Source organism: Orycteropus afer, unplaced genomic scaffold, assembly GCF_000298275.1.
Source record: "Orycteropus afer afer isolate SDZICR_OR568_19922 unplaced genomic scaffold, OryAfe1.0 scaffold00176, whole genome shotgun sequence".
Taxonomy (NCBI): domain Eukaryota; kingdom Metazoa; phylum Chordata; class Mammalia; order Tubulidentata; family Orycteropodidae; genus Orycteropus; species Orycteropus afer.
In genome coordinates, this window is record NW_006921763.1 from 1154585 (window position 1) to 1169621 (window position 15037).

General features: G+C 36.5%; 1 protein-coding gene across 1 annotated transcript in view; it reads right to left on the bottom strand.

Moving 5' to 3' along the window:
* Positions 1 to 15037, bottom strand: part of PDS5A (PDS5 cohesin associated factor A) — a 216501-nt gene that overhangs the window by 103227 nt on the left and 98237 nt on the right. Inside the window, exons 6-7 of the mRNA XM_007947143.2 lie at positions 14322 to 14402; positions 12219 to 12359 (exon numbers count right to left, since the gene is read on the bottom strand). Coding sequence (XP_007945334.2) covers positions 12219 to 12359; positions 14322 to 14402 — 222 coding nt within the window. The remainder of the gene's footprint in view (positions 1 to 12218; positions 12360 to 14321; positions 14403 to 15037) is intronic.

Below are 15037 nucleotides of genomic sequence, written 5' to 3' on the forward strand. Positions count from 1 at the left end.
TTAGAGGAGGTCAGAACATGTGGCCTCCTTGCCGTTTTTGCAGTAATGATTAAAGGATCAACTGAACAAGAAGATAGAACCATACTAAATATCTATGGACCCAATGAAAAAGCCCCAAAATACACAAATCAAACATTAAGAAAATTGAAAAGGCAAATAGATGACTCACTGTGATAGTAAACCAAAGTAACTGCCGCTGACCTGGACGCGACTCACAGTGATCACTCCTTCGGTTTCGGAGTCAGTATCACTACGGAAGTAGATTGCCCAACCTTTCTTATGAGGAGTGGCTAGTAGGTTTGAATCACCAGGCTTCTAGTTATCAGTCAAATGCCTTAGGCACTATGCCACCAGAACTCCTACAGTCACAGTAGGAGACTTTAATACACCACTTTCAATGAAAGAACAAATGGAAAGAAACTCAACAAAGATACAGAAGAGCTAAATAATACAATCCACTAACTTGACCTTATTCACATCTACAGAGTACTTCGCCCCAAAACAGCACAATATACATTCTTTTCCAGTGCACATGGAACATTCTCCAAGATATACCATATGTAAGGCCATAAAGCAAACTGTCCTAAATTTTATTAAAAACAATGAAATACTGCAAAGCATCTTCTGACATCACAATGCTATCAAATTAGAAATCACAATAGGAAGATAAATGGAAAAGAGCAAACACATGGAAACTGAACAACACCCTCCTTTAGAACAACTGGGTAATAAAAGAAAAAATGAAATAAAAAAATTCCTTGAAAAAACAAGAATGAAAACACAACATACCAAAATCTTCAAGACACAGCAAAAGCAGTTATCAGAGTCCAATTTAGAGCAATAAATGCACACATCAAAAAAGAGCCAAAATACACACTTCAAATCAACATTTCCAATAATTAGAAAAAGAACAGCAAGAAAAGCCTCCAGTCACCAGAAGAAAGGAAATAATAAAGATCTGAGCAGAAATAAATGAAACAGAAAATAGAAAGACAAAAGAAAAAATCAACAAGACTAAAAACAAAAAAATAAACTAAATTAACTGCTGTCAAATCGGTTCTGAATTATAGCGACCCTCCTTGGGTTTCTAAGGCACTGTCTCCACAGAAGACTGCTCAATCTTCCTTCCAAGGAGTGGCTGGTGGGTTTGAAGTGCCAGCCTTCTGCTTAGGAATCAAATACCTTAGGTACTATGCTTTTTGAAAAGATTAATATAATTGCAAACCACTGGCAAATTTAACAAAGGAGAAGAGGGAGAGAATACAAATAACATGAACAAGAAATGAATTGGGTGACATAACAATAGAATCAAATGAAATAAAAAAGATAATGATCAAGATACTATGAAGAACTATACTTCAACAAATTTGAAAATCTACAAGAAATGGAAAGATTTCTAGAAACATACTACTTACCTAAACTAACACAGACTGAGGAAGAAAAGTTGAACAGACTTAGAACAAAAGAAGAAATGGAAAAAGTCATAAAAAAAAAAAAAAAATAACCAACAAACCAAACAAAAAAGGTCTGGCCCAGACAGTTTCACTGGAGAATTTAACCAACTTCAGAGAAGAAGTGACACCAATCCTACTCAAACTATTCCAGAACACAGAAAAGAATGGAATCCTCCCAAATTTATTTTATGAAGCAAGCATAACATCAATACCAAAACCAGGCAAAGACAACACTAAAAAGAAAAACCACAGACCAATTACCCTCATGAACATAGATGCAAAAATCTTCAACAAAATCCAAGCCAATAGACTCCAACAACATAATAAACAAATAATACATTATGATGAAGTGGGGTTCATGTCAGGTATGCAAGGATGGCTCAACATTAGAAAAACAATTGCTATCAATCACATAAATAAAATAAAGGAAAAGAACCACATCATCATTTCAAATGATGCAGAAAAGGCATTTGATAAAATTCAATACCCATTCTTGATGAAAACTCTCAGCAAAATAGGAATAAAAGCAACATTCCTCAACACAATAAAGGGCATCTATGCAAAACAACAGCAAACATTATTCTCAATGGAGAGAGACTGAAACCCTTTCCCTTGTGAATAGGAACCAGATAAAGATGTCCTCTATCACCATTTCTATTCAACATTGTACTAGAAGTCCTAGCCACGGCAATAAGACAAGAAAGGGAAATCAAAGGCATCCAAATTGGTAAGGAGGTAGTCAAACTATCCCAATTTGCTGATGATGTGGTCCTATATGTAGAAAACCCAAGAGACTCAGTCAAAAATCTACTAGAAATAATTGAGAGATTTAGCATCATGGCAGGATGCAAGATCAATATACAAAAATCAGTTGGATTCCTCTACACCAGCAAAGAGACCGTTGAAAAAGAAATAAGGAAATCAATACCATTTACAATAGCTACCAAAAAAATACTTAGGAATAAATCTTTTCAGTGACACACACAAAGAAAACTACTTAAGAAACCATAAAAGATCTACATAAATAGAAGAACATACCATGCTTGTGGATAGGAAGATTAAACATTGTGAAAATGTCAATTCTACCCAAAGCAATTTATACATTCAATGCAATCCCAATCCAGACCCCATCAACATTCTTTAAGGATATGGCAAAACCAAGCACTAACTTCATATGCAAAAGAAAGCAAGCTCGGATAAGCAAAGTACTATTGAAGAAGAAGAACAAAGTAAGAGGTCTCATAGTCCCAGCTCTTAAAACCTACTACACAGGCACAGTAGTCAAAACTGCCTGGTATTGGTACAATGACAGACACATAGACAAATGGAATAGAATTGATAACCCAGAAATAGATCCATCGACCTATGGTCAGCTGATCTTTGACAAAGGGCCTGTGGTTTAGTAAATTACATAGTGTGGCTTTTCTAGTCATAAGTCTTTGTAACTGCATGATGGAATTTGCTGTGAGCAACTGAGTAGCTCCTGATTGTTAAAAGTTATCCACCTTGGGTACTTCTGTTGGGAGCAGTATGAAGTAATTTTCAGGGAAGTTTGCACTCTCTCAGGTGTATAGAATTCTGATATTGGGATTGGTTAGTTTGGTTATTCTGCCAGGCTCAAAAGGAGCCCTCCTAAAGGCAGAAGGAATCTCTCACTGCCAGGTGGGAGAGAGACACTGAGAGACGCACACTCCTGAGAGACACCGAGACATGCACTGCTTTGAGAGAGACTGAGAGACACTGTTGGCTGAGAGAGACTGAGTGTGTTCCTAAACTTGAATTGTAGCCTGATGCTTCTCTTATAAACCCCATAATCTGTGAGTTCTGTGTGGCCACTAGAGTGAATTATCAAACCCAGCAGAGAGGTGGTGGGTACTGCAGGAGGAACAGTTGGTGTCAGGATTGGTGAAAGGGCTGGAGGGAGACAGCATGTCTGGCCTGACAAGAACAGGCCTTGGTATACTGATGGTGGTTCTGTCTTCCTCTTGTGGGGTTAGAGGAGGTCAGGAGATACAGCCTCCCTGCCTCTTTGGCAGGGCCAAAATCCATTAAATGGGGAAGAAATTGTCTGTTTAACAAATGGTGCTAGCAAAATTGGATCTACATTTGCAGAAAAATTGAAACAAGATCTGAAGCTCAAACTGTACACAAAAACTAACTCCAGATGGGTCAAAGACTTAAACGTGAAAACATAAACTATGACGTTCCTTAAGGAAAAACTAGGGACAAATTTAGGGGCCCTGATATATGGCATATATAGACTATCAAACGTAACTCAAAATGCACGAACAGCAGAATATAAACTAGATGAATAGGACCTTCTGAAAATAAAATTTTTATGTGCTTCCAAGGACTTCTCCAAAAGAGAACCTACATATTGGGAAAAAATACTCGGCAATGACATATTATAAAAACTCTAACACCTCAATAACAAAAAGACAAATAATCCAATTAAAAAATGGGCAGAAGACATGAATAGACACTTCACCAAAGAGGATATTCAGGTGTCCAACAAACACATGAAGATATGCTCACAATCATTAGCCATTAGACAGATACAAATCAAAACAACAATGACATACCATCTTGCTCCAGCACAAGTAGTAAAGCTCAACAAGACAGAAAATAACAAATGTTAATGAGGACGTGGAGACACTGGGACTTTCATACAGAGCTGGTGGGACTGTCAAATGATACAACCACTGTGGAAAGCAGTATGTTGATTTCTTAAAAAGTAGGAATTAGAAAGATCATTTGACCAAGGCATCCCATTATTAGGTACATATCCTAAAGAAGAGAGAGCCAGGACAAGAACAGATTTACACCCATGTTCATCGCAGCACTATTTATAATAGCCAAAAGATGGAAACCTAGGTGTTCATCAACTGAAGAATGGATAACCAAACTATGGTATATACATACAATGGAATAACATGCAACCCTAAACAATAAAATAGAATCTGCAAAACACCGCCTAACATGGATGAACTTGGATGACATTATGCTGAAATAAGTCAACCACAGAAACACAGAAGTTGTATTAGTCCTTTATTGTAAAGAGTCAAGAAAAGGTTTACATATGGAAGGAAATTTTCTTTGTTGGTTATCAGGGGTGGGAGGGGAGGAGAGGGAGCACTGTTAGATAGGTAGAGACAATTATCGATTGGGTGAAGAGAACGGCAATGTACCAAATATGAGTGATCAACACAGTGGCAATGAGGAAGAGGAAGACAAAGAGAGTGCATGGGAGATACAGACAACAAAGATGAACCCCTTTGCACATACAATACTGTGTTGTCAGTGAAGTAAAACAATGATACACAGGTGGACAGATGGGTGGACAGGCTGAACAATTAGGTATGTCTATAAAGGGGGGGAGTGTGTCTAAGACCATGTATAGGGTTGGCAGACAATGTTTCTACAAGTTTATTTGTATGTTCTGTAAGAATTCCCAGGTATATACTAGAGCTGACAAGGGGCAAGGTTGTAGTCACTTCTTGGCCATAGCCAACTACTCAGAGGGAGCGAGTAGTTGGTCCTGTGAGCTCAGGACCAGAGTCACAGGGGACATCAAGCTCTATTGGTATAACATACTACCCAAATATGCTCCACATCCTACTGTGGCTAATAGCAACTGGGATCTTAAAAGCCTTCAAGAGGACATTTAGATGTAATGACAGGTCTCTCCACATCCAGAGTGAAGAAGAATGAAGAAAACCAAAGATACATTTAAACAATTAATCCAAGTGACTGGCACACCATGTGATCCTCAGGCAATACGACTTTAAGACCAGAAGAACTAGGTGGTGCCTAGCTACCACTGTCAATCACTCGGAGGGGATCTATGTAGGAGATCCTGGATAGAGTGGAAGAACAATGTGGAACAAAACTCAAAATCATTAACAACAACAAAAAAAAGGGCCCAGGTTTGTTGGTCTGATAGAGCCTGGTGGAACCCCCAAGACTATGGCCGCTAGCTGACATTCAGGTCTGAAATTTAACTCACTCATATGGCTTCCAGCCAAACCAAAGACAGGCATATGAGCTGAACATTTACAATAGGTAGACACACTCCTTGGAGAGATCAATCATGGGATAATAGAAGGACTATGTATGCACAGGGAGACAGCTCAGGGGCAGGAGTGCATGGGGGGAAAGGACACAGGGAAGAGGTAACTATGTGAAGTGAGAGGAGAGCTGTTGCATTGTGGGAAATTGTAGTCAATGGCATGAGACAAAGTGTATGTGAACTGTTGTATGGAAAGTGAATTTGCTATGTAAACTTTTACCAAACCACAATTAAAAAAAAAAAAAAAAAGCAAATTTACCCAACAACATAGAATAACAAAAATCAACAGTTTTCTGTTTGATATATTATACTAAAAGAGACTACAAAGCCAGCTACAGTATTTACCGACTAAAGTTTTCACATATTAAACAAGGAATTATAAAAAATAACTTTAAAAAAAAATCCTGTTTATGTGTCTTTAAGGTCAGAACTATGAACTCAAATTTTATTAATGAAAAAGTATGGACATCATGGGGAGTGTGGTGCACTAGGAAGCTCATACCCATTTAAGAAGGTGCCACTATTCAGTTCCAGCCATTCTGTTGACATGTAGAAAGAATAGTTCAATATTGCTAGACTTCTCTTTTTTAAACAAAGACCAGATATCTGGATCTTTGAGCAAAATGCCTTGATTTTTAAATTCATTAATGCGATGCTAGCGACAGGAGAAAATCCTGGTATGAGTCAACGTCTACTTCGGGTTGGATTCAACATATTAGCAATATATGCCTTTATTTATCCTAAAAGAATAAAGTATTACAGTTACTCCAACACAGCTATTAGTTGGGCCTGACTTGATGGCACATAACAACCACCACTACTAACATAGCTGCCCTCCATTTACAGTCCATAAAAAGGAAACCTAAATATCTAGTTCCTAATTCCTTCCTGCTATCAATGCCAGTTGTACTTAAGAGGCTTGATTTTTCAAGTTCAGACTCTATGATAAAATTAGGTGGACAATATAAATAAATATTGTGCTTATTATTTTTATTTTATATTTTTAAATTGTGATTTGGATGAAAATTTACAGAGCAAATTTATTTTCTATTCAACAATCCATACAAATTCCGTTTTGTGACATTTACTGCAATCCCACATTATAACATCACTCTTCCCACTTTTTCCCTGTGCCTACCTTTTCCCTTCATATTTTCTTCTTATTCCCTCTCAACTTCCTAGCTCCACCCCTGGGCAAGTGCTGTACTTTTAATCACATATGCTAGACTGTTCTAATGATTGTTACCCTACTGGTACAATTGTTCACCTTAAAGGCCTATCATTTGGCTCTCATCTGTCATTCTGTGGTGGCTTGCATTTGGTGGTGACGCTGGAAGCTAGTTTATCAGTATTTTAAATACCAGCACGGTTACCCATGGTGGACAGGTTTCAGCAGAGTTTCCAGAGTAAGACAGATTAGAAAGGACAAGGGTATCCACTACTGAAAAAATTGGCCACTGTAAATGGCACATAACAACAACAATAACAACACTGTAAACCTTATGAATAGCAATGAAACACACTGTAATATATTACAGGAAAATGTCATGAATAGCTGTGATGCACTGTCTAACATAATGCTGTAAGGTAAGTCCTTCAGGATGAAAGGCACACAAAATATGACTGTGAAAGAGCTGCCTCCTCAAAGTAGAAATAACCTTAATGACACGGATGAAGTAAAGCTTCTGGGACCATCATTTGCTGATGTGGCATGACTCAAAATACGAATAAATAGCTGTAAACATTTATTAATAACCAGAATGTGAAACAGATGAAGGTAAGAGTGTAGAAAAATTAGAAGCTGTCAAAAATGAAATGGAATGCATACAGATCGATATTCTAGGCATCAGCAATCTTAAATGGACTGATACTAGCCATTCTGAATCTGACAATCATATGGTCTAGTATGTGGGAAATGAAAAACTGAAGAGGAATGGAGTCACTTTCATTGCCAAAAAGAACATTTCAAGATTCATCCTGAAGTACAAGGCTGTCAGCGATAGAAAAGAAATATCCATACACTTACAAGACCAGTTAATATGATTAGTATTTCAATTTACACTCCGACCACTAAAGCCAAAAATGAAAACATTGAAGATTTTTACCAACCTCTGCAGTCTAAAATTGACCAAGCATGTAGTTAAAATGTATTGTTAATTACTGGTAATTGGAATGCGAGAAACTTTGGTGATGTAGTGGATAAGGCATTTGGCTGCTATCAGAAGGTCGAGTAGTTCAAACTCACCAGCCACTCCATGGAAGAAAAGATGGGGCAATTTACTTCTGATAAGATTTACAGCCTTGGAAACACAATGGGGGTTGCTAGTAGTTGGAATCCACTCAATAGCAGTGAGTTTGGTTTTGGAGGTTGGAATGTGAAAGTTGTAAACAAATAAGCAGCATCAGTAGTTGGGAAATATGGCCTTGGTGAAAGAAATCACACCAGAGAGCACATGATAGAACTCTCCAAGACCAATGCTTTATTCACTATAAATACCTTATTTCAACAACATAAATGGCAACAATACCCGTGGACCTTGCAGATAGAATACAAAGAAATCAAACTGATGACATCTGTGGAAAGAGGTGATAAAGAAGCTCAGTATCATCAGTCAAAACAAGAACAGGAGCTAACTGTGGAATAAACCATCAATTGCTCATATGCCAATTTCAAGTTGAAGCTGAAGAAAAGTAAAACAAGTACATGAGACAAAAATATGACCTTGAGTATATCCCACCCGAATTTAGAGACCATCTGAAGAATAGATTTGATGCATTAACAGCGATGGCTGAAGACCAGACAAGTTGTGGGATGACATCAAGAACACCATACATGAAGAAAGCAAAAAGTCATTAAATAAGTAAGACAGAAAGAAAAGACCAAAATACGTATCAGAAGAGACTCTGAAACTTGCTCTAGAACAGAGAGTAGCTAAAGTGAATGGAAGAAATGATTAAATAAAGAGGTAAACAGAACATTTCAAAGGGAAGAAGATAGTAAAATATTATAATGAAATGTGAAAGACATGGAATTAGAAAACCAAAAGGGAAGAACATGCTCAACATTTCTCAAGCTGAATGAACTCAAGAAAATTTAGTTGCACTATTGAAGGATTTTACAGGCAAAATATTGAATGATGCCCTACATCAAAAGAGATAGAAGGAATATAGAGTCATTGGCAAAAAAAAAAAAAAAAAGAATTGATTGATGTTTAACCATTTCAGGAAGTAGCATATGATCAAGAAATGATGGTATTAAAGGAAAAATCCAAGCTGCATTGAAGGAATTGGGCAAAATAAGGCTCTAGGAATTGATGGAATACCCATGGAGATGTTTCGACAAACAGGGAAGTAGTGAAGGAGGCACTCACTTGTTTATGCAAAAATGGTTGTAGCAGTATATTGACAGTGAACTGCCAGAAATTTAAGCTGGATTCAGGAGAGGGTGTGGAATGAGGGATATCACTGCTGGTGTCAGAGAGATCTTAGTTAAAAATAGAGAATAGTAGAAAGATGTCTACCTATGTTTTATTGACTACAGAAAGGAATTTGACTGTGTGGATTATGACATAGTATGAAAAACACTGCAAAGAATGGGAATTCCAGAACACTTAATGGTACTCATGCAAAAACTGTATACAGACCAAGAGGCTGCCATTTGAATAGAACAAGGGGATACCGCAAGCTTCAAAATCAGGAAATGTGTGTGTCAGGGTCATGTCTTCTTGCCATACTTATTCAATCTGTATGATGAGCAAACAATCCCTGAAGCTGGACTGTATGAAGAATGCGGCATTAGGATTGGAGGAACATTCATTAACAACCTATGATATGAGCATGACACAACCTTGCTTGCTGAAAGTCAAGATGGCTTGAAGCACATACTGATGAAAATCAAAGACTACAATTTTCAGCGTAGATCACACCTCAACATAAAACAAAAATCCTCACAACTGGATCAATTACCAGCATTGTGATAAATGGAGAAAGACTGAAGTTGTCAGGTATTTTACTTTACTCAATCCACATTCAATGCTGAGGGAACCAGCATGTCAAGCAATGAGATATACTGCATCAGGCAAATCTGCTGCAAAAGACATCTTTAAGTGTTAAAGAGCAAAGATATCACTTGGAAGATTAAGGTGCACCTAGTCCAAGCCATGGGAGCTCTGGTAGCATAGTGGCTAAGACACTTGCCTGCTAACCAGACGGCTGGTGGTTCAAACCCACCAGCCACTCCTCGGAAGGAAGGCTGGGCAATCCTACTTCTGTAGTGATACTGCCTCGGAAACCCAAGGAGGAGTCGCTATGAGTCGGGTTTGACTCGACGGCACATAACAACAACAACAGTCTAAGCCATGGTATTTTCAAAATCCTCACATGCATGTGAAAGCTGGACAATGAATAGGATGACCAAAGAACTGATGTCTTTGAACTGTGATGTTGGCAAAGAATACTAAATATACCATGGACTGCTAGAAGAACAAACAGTATCTGCTTTGGAAGAAGTACAGCCTGAATGCTCCTTAGAAATGAAAATGGGCAGACTTTGTCTCAGCTACTTCGGTCATGATGTCAGAAGGGATCACTCTCAGGAGAAGGATTATCATGCTTGGTAAAGTAGAAGGTCACCAAAAAGGAGGAAGACCCTCAGTGAGATGGAGTGACACAAGAGTTTCAACAATGGGCTCAAGCATACAAATGACTGTGAGGATGACACAGGACTGGGTAATATTTTGTTCTGTTGTACACAGGGTTGTTGAGTTGGAGCTGACTTGATGGCACCTAACAATAATTGTTTGGCTGAAAGTTGAGTCATGGGTGTTAAGTTCAGTTCCTAACTTGAATGGTGTCTAAGAGCCATAGTCTTGGGGGTTGTACCTCAGACCAGTAGCCTGGTTTTCTTTTTAAATTATTTTTTCCAATTTTTATTGCAAGATTTGGGTGAAAGTTTACACAGCAAATTCACTTTCCATATAGAAGCTACATACACTTTGTCTCACGACATTGACTACAATTACCCACAATGTAACAGCTCCCCTTCTACTTCCTCCTCATAGTTACCTTTTCCCTGTGTCCTTCCCTCCGATGCACTCCTGCCCCCCGAGCTGTCTCCCTGTGCATACACAGCCCTTCTATTTTCCCATGTTTAATCCCTCCAAGGAGTGTATCTACCTAATGTAAATGTTCAATTCCTATCCCTGTCTTTGGTTTGGCTGGAAGCCACAGCAATGGGTTAAATTCCAGACCTGAAGAGAAGCCAGTGGCCAGTCTCAGTGGATCCACCAGGTTCTATCAGACCAGCAAACCCAGTCTTCCTCTCCCCCCCTTTTTTTCTAATGCTTTTGAGTTTTGTTTCACATTGTTCTCCCACTCTATCCAGGATCTCCTGTATAGATTCCCGCTCCAAATGGTTGACAGTGGTAGCTGGGCACCATCTAGTTCTGGTCTCACCGTCGTACTGGCTGAGGATCGCATGGTATGCAGTCGCTTGTACTAATTGTTTCCATGTGTCTTTGGTTTTTAGACTGCTCACTTTTGTGCTTTTGAATTTTGTGCCACGTTTTTCTAGAGGGACAGTATTTTAATGCTTTACACCTAGAAATAACTTGGTATGCACACATCTTTAGGACGTTGTTGAAATAAATTTGTAACAGTAAAAAAAAAAAAAAAACACCCAAAACTCTAAAACTTGTTCCCTATATGACATTTTCCCCACAAGCAGAGTTTCCCACAAGCTAGATATTAGGTCCTTTATACCATAATTAACAAATGCATGTAATAAAGACAATATGGACAATTCTTAATCATCTATATCTGTTTTAAGAATTTGAAAATCTAAGTTGTAATCTCACATTTGCTTTGACTATGTGAATGGGCAAAACACTTCATCTGAAGTTTTTTCATCTCAAAAATCAAAGCAATAATAATGCTAGACCCAATGATACTAAATTAATTTAAAGATCAAGTAAGATACTGGATGTAAAACGTCTTTCAAAAAGTACAGTGTATTGTATTCAACAAATGCAAAGTGTTGTTTCTCTCACCTATGGTGAGGAAGTATCAGGTTTTTTATTTTGAGGAGTTTTAAATTCCTTGCTTAGTTGACCATAAAAACATAGATGCATTCTGAAGTCACATAAAAAACCTGTGTCTTGGATCTAAACTATGAAAAGGGTTCATTATCAAGAGTCTTTGAGCCATCAGTTAAGAATCTTTAGATATTCTAACACAGAACCACCTAATAATATCAACATGTACTATAATTTACTAGGAAGGAGCTCTGGTAGCATAGTGGCTAAAGCACTTGACTGCTAACCAGAAGGCTGGTGGTTCAAACCCACCAGCCACTCCTTGGAAGGAAGGTTGGGCAATCCTACTTCCGTAGTGATACTGCCTTGGAAACCCCAAGGAGGGGTCGCTATGAGTCGGGGCCAACTCGACGGCACATAACAACAACAACAACAACAATGCTTTTTCCTACATCTATTATTCATGTTACTGTGTTTTTGAGCAGATATTTAACAATTGGGTATTTTAAGTCATTTTGCAATGTAAGTTCTCAGATGAGAATTAACTAAGTATTAGAAAACAAACTGAACTCCTATTTCATTCTTTTACAGTCAGAGAAAGACTACATGATATACATTTTTCCCTTAAAGTTTAAAAGTTTTAAAAATTTTAGTCAATCCTACCTTCAGTTTGAATTCAAGCTGTGGCATGACAGATAATAACAAATGAGGATCTATAGCAAACAGTTCCTGAATCAGATCAAATACATGTTCTGACAAATCACTTACTGAAGACCTTCCCAGCACCAGGACTTGATTGAAAAACTATAGGAGATATTAGAAAAGAAAATGAAACACAAATTTCATTAAAAACTTGCGTAGGTTTTCTATAAACATATACATTTAAAAAAGTACAATATAACCAGTAATTACATACATATATAACTGAAAAGGATGATACAGAATAGGTGTTTCAATTACTAATAGATAATGGGAAAGTCACCTAAACAGCAGAAGAATAAATCTCCAAATATATAGAATATTAACATCAAGTCATGAATGTTACAGGGAGAAAAGTAAAAAAGAAGAAGTTATTAGCTTTGTTTCAAATGAGGTTCTAGAATATTAACTTTCATTAAAACAATTTATATCATTTGTGTGGCTCATTATAGAAAACTTTCCCTGAAGCAGGAAAAAATGTAAAAAAAACCAAAAAAACCCACCAAAAAACCCCACCAATCTTTTAGATTTTCATTTGTCTAATATCACATGAATTCAGTGATAAAGACTATTTAAAGGAAATGAGTGTTTTTGTTTTTTATAATACCAAAAGAAATGTATTTTTACTCAGAGGACAAAGAGAAGAAGATGGCACAAACCTAAATTAAAGAAACCCCCACTACCACCCAACACACAGAGAAAACATTAAAAATGCTAAACTGGCAGTTATGTACAACTGCCAGGAACATCCATTTCTGGTGGATCAAAAAGTGAAGTATTTCTTTTGAAAAACAATATATATTGAGTCAGAAATATTCGTATTTACTATATAGTCCTTGAACAAAAAATATTTATATGCTATATCAGGAAGATGCCAAAGACATATTTTTAAGCACTTAAGAACTATCCATAGAACACTTTTTTTTTTTAAACTATATAAACAAATACACACACATATACAACACTTCTAGAAGGATATCTGAAAACCTGCTGGTGATGGTTATTTTTAATATTGAGACTGAAGTATTTCAGGATGAACACAGATACTGTTCTTGGAATATTCTCCAGTATTATTTGAAAAAGTTTTTTTTTTTTTTTTTTTTTAAACCATGTGTGTTATTTTGGTAATAGAAATAACCCTAAATATTCATACCATTAAAATTAATAATGCCACACATGCTTTTACCTGTGGAAAATGATTGAACAAAAGATAAAACTACTGTCACAAAGATGATTAATAAAGGAACACACTGAAAAAAATCTAAATGCAAGACAATAGGGAAATGGTTAAACAAATTATGGGTATGTATCAATTCAAAGAAATATTTATAGCTGTTCATATCTATTCATATAAAGACAATGCCAAAATGTGGAAATATATAAAGAAAAACAATACAAAATTTTATACAGAGCATGTGAAAAAAATAGGTATGAGTATGAGGAAATTTGCAACAATGAAACTTACTGTTGTATTAAGGAAGTGTCAATACAAATATTTTTTTGGTTTAAAATTATTGACATTTTATTAAAACAACACAGTAAACTTTTATTCAATACAGTAAAAGGAAAAAGGAAGTTATTTTTATTACTAAAAAAGAAGAATTCAAGAGGAAGAAACAGAAAGTTTTCAGCAGAATGGACTGTAAGACGTGAAGATGAAAAGACAGATAAAGACAGAGACCTAAAGATGAACATGAAGAGAAAAAGGGAAAGACATCAACATATTCAAAAGATAAAGAGATACACATAAATACAAAGGTAGCAGAAGAGGAAATGGGGGTTGTACACAAGTTTTCATAAAGTAACAATGTCCATCTTGTGCCATTTAAAAGCAATGCCAATAAGGGTCTCTTCCAGGGTTTTTTGTTGCTGTTGTTGCCAATAATGCTTTTACAGCATTTCTCTAACTCGTTATATTTGCACATATCACTTCTTTCGTATTTGCTCTGATTTAGTTGAAATTAAGTTGACAGGCTAAATAAACCTATATTTGAGAGATTTAAACAAATTAGTACACTAGATTAAGAATTACACAATTATGGAATAAAAGTAGGCAGAAATACATACATTGGCAATGCATGCCTCAATAGTCTGGACTGTCCTTTTTAACAGGACTTTTGCAAGGTCAAAGGACTGCTTATTTAAGTTCTGAAAAACAGAATAAAAACATGCAAAGTTTCAAATGAATTAATTAATGAATTTATGAGATAGCACCATTAGAACACAGTAGTCTTTCAATGTATTTAAATATCAAGTAAAAGTTAAAGTAGGGTGCCATTCAGGATTTTCTAATATCCTACAGTCAAACGGTTTTAAATGCAAAGTTGTAAATGGATCACAACTATGAATCAAAACCAAAAATGCATTAAGATAGCCAAAACCCCAAGTGCAACACAATATTAAGTTTTATTAAACTGAAAATGACCTAAGGCTTTTTGGTTTTATTTATCTGTCCACCAATCTGAACACCTATGTATCCTAAACAAACATACACATGTATAAGCCACCATGCACTGTATTAAACTGTCTAATCAATGTGTGTTGAGTAAACTTGGGACAGGGTTCTCAATCAACTGTATTTTTGAAATACTATGCTCCCTTCTCCAGATTTCTAACACACTTTAACAAATTAAAGTGTTTGAAAGGCCTGTAGGAAAGGTATCTAATTTTTTAAAAATTTATTGCAAAAGAATTCTTCTTTTAAAGAATACCTATCCACAGCCAGCTACCCAGAGGGACTGAGTAGTTGATCCTGCGGGCTTGGGACCATAGTCGCAGGGGAC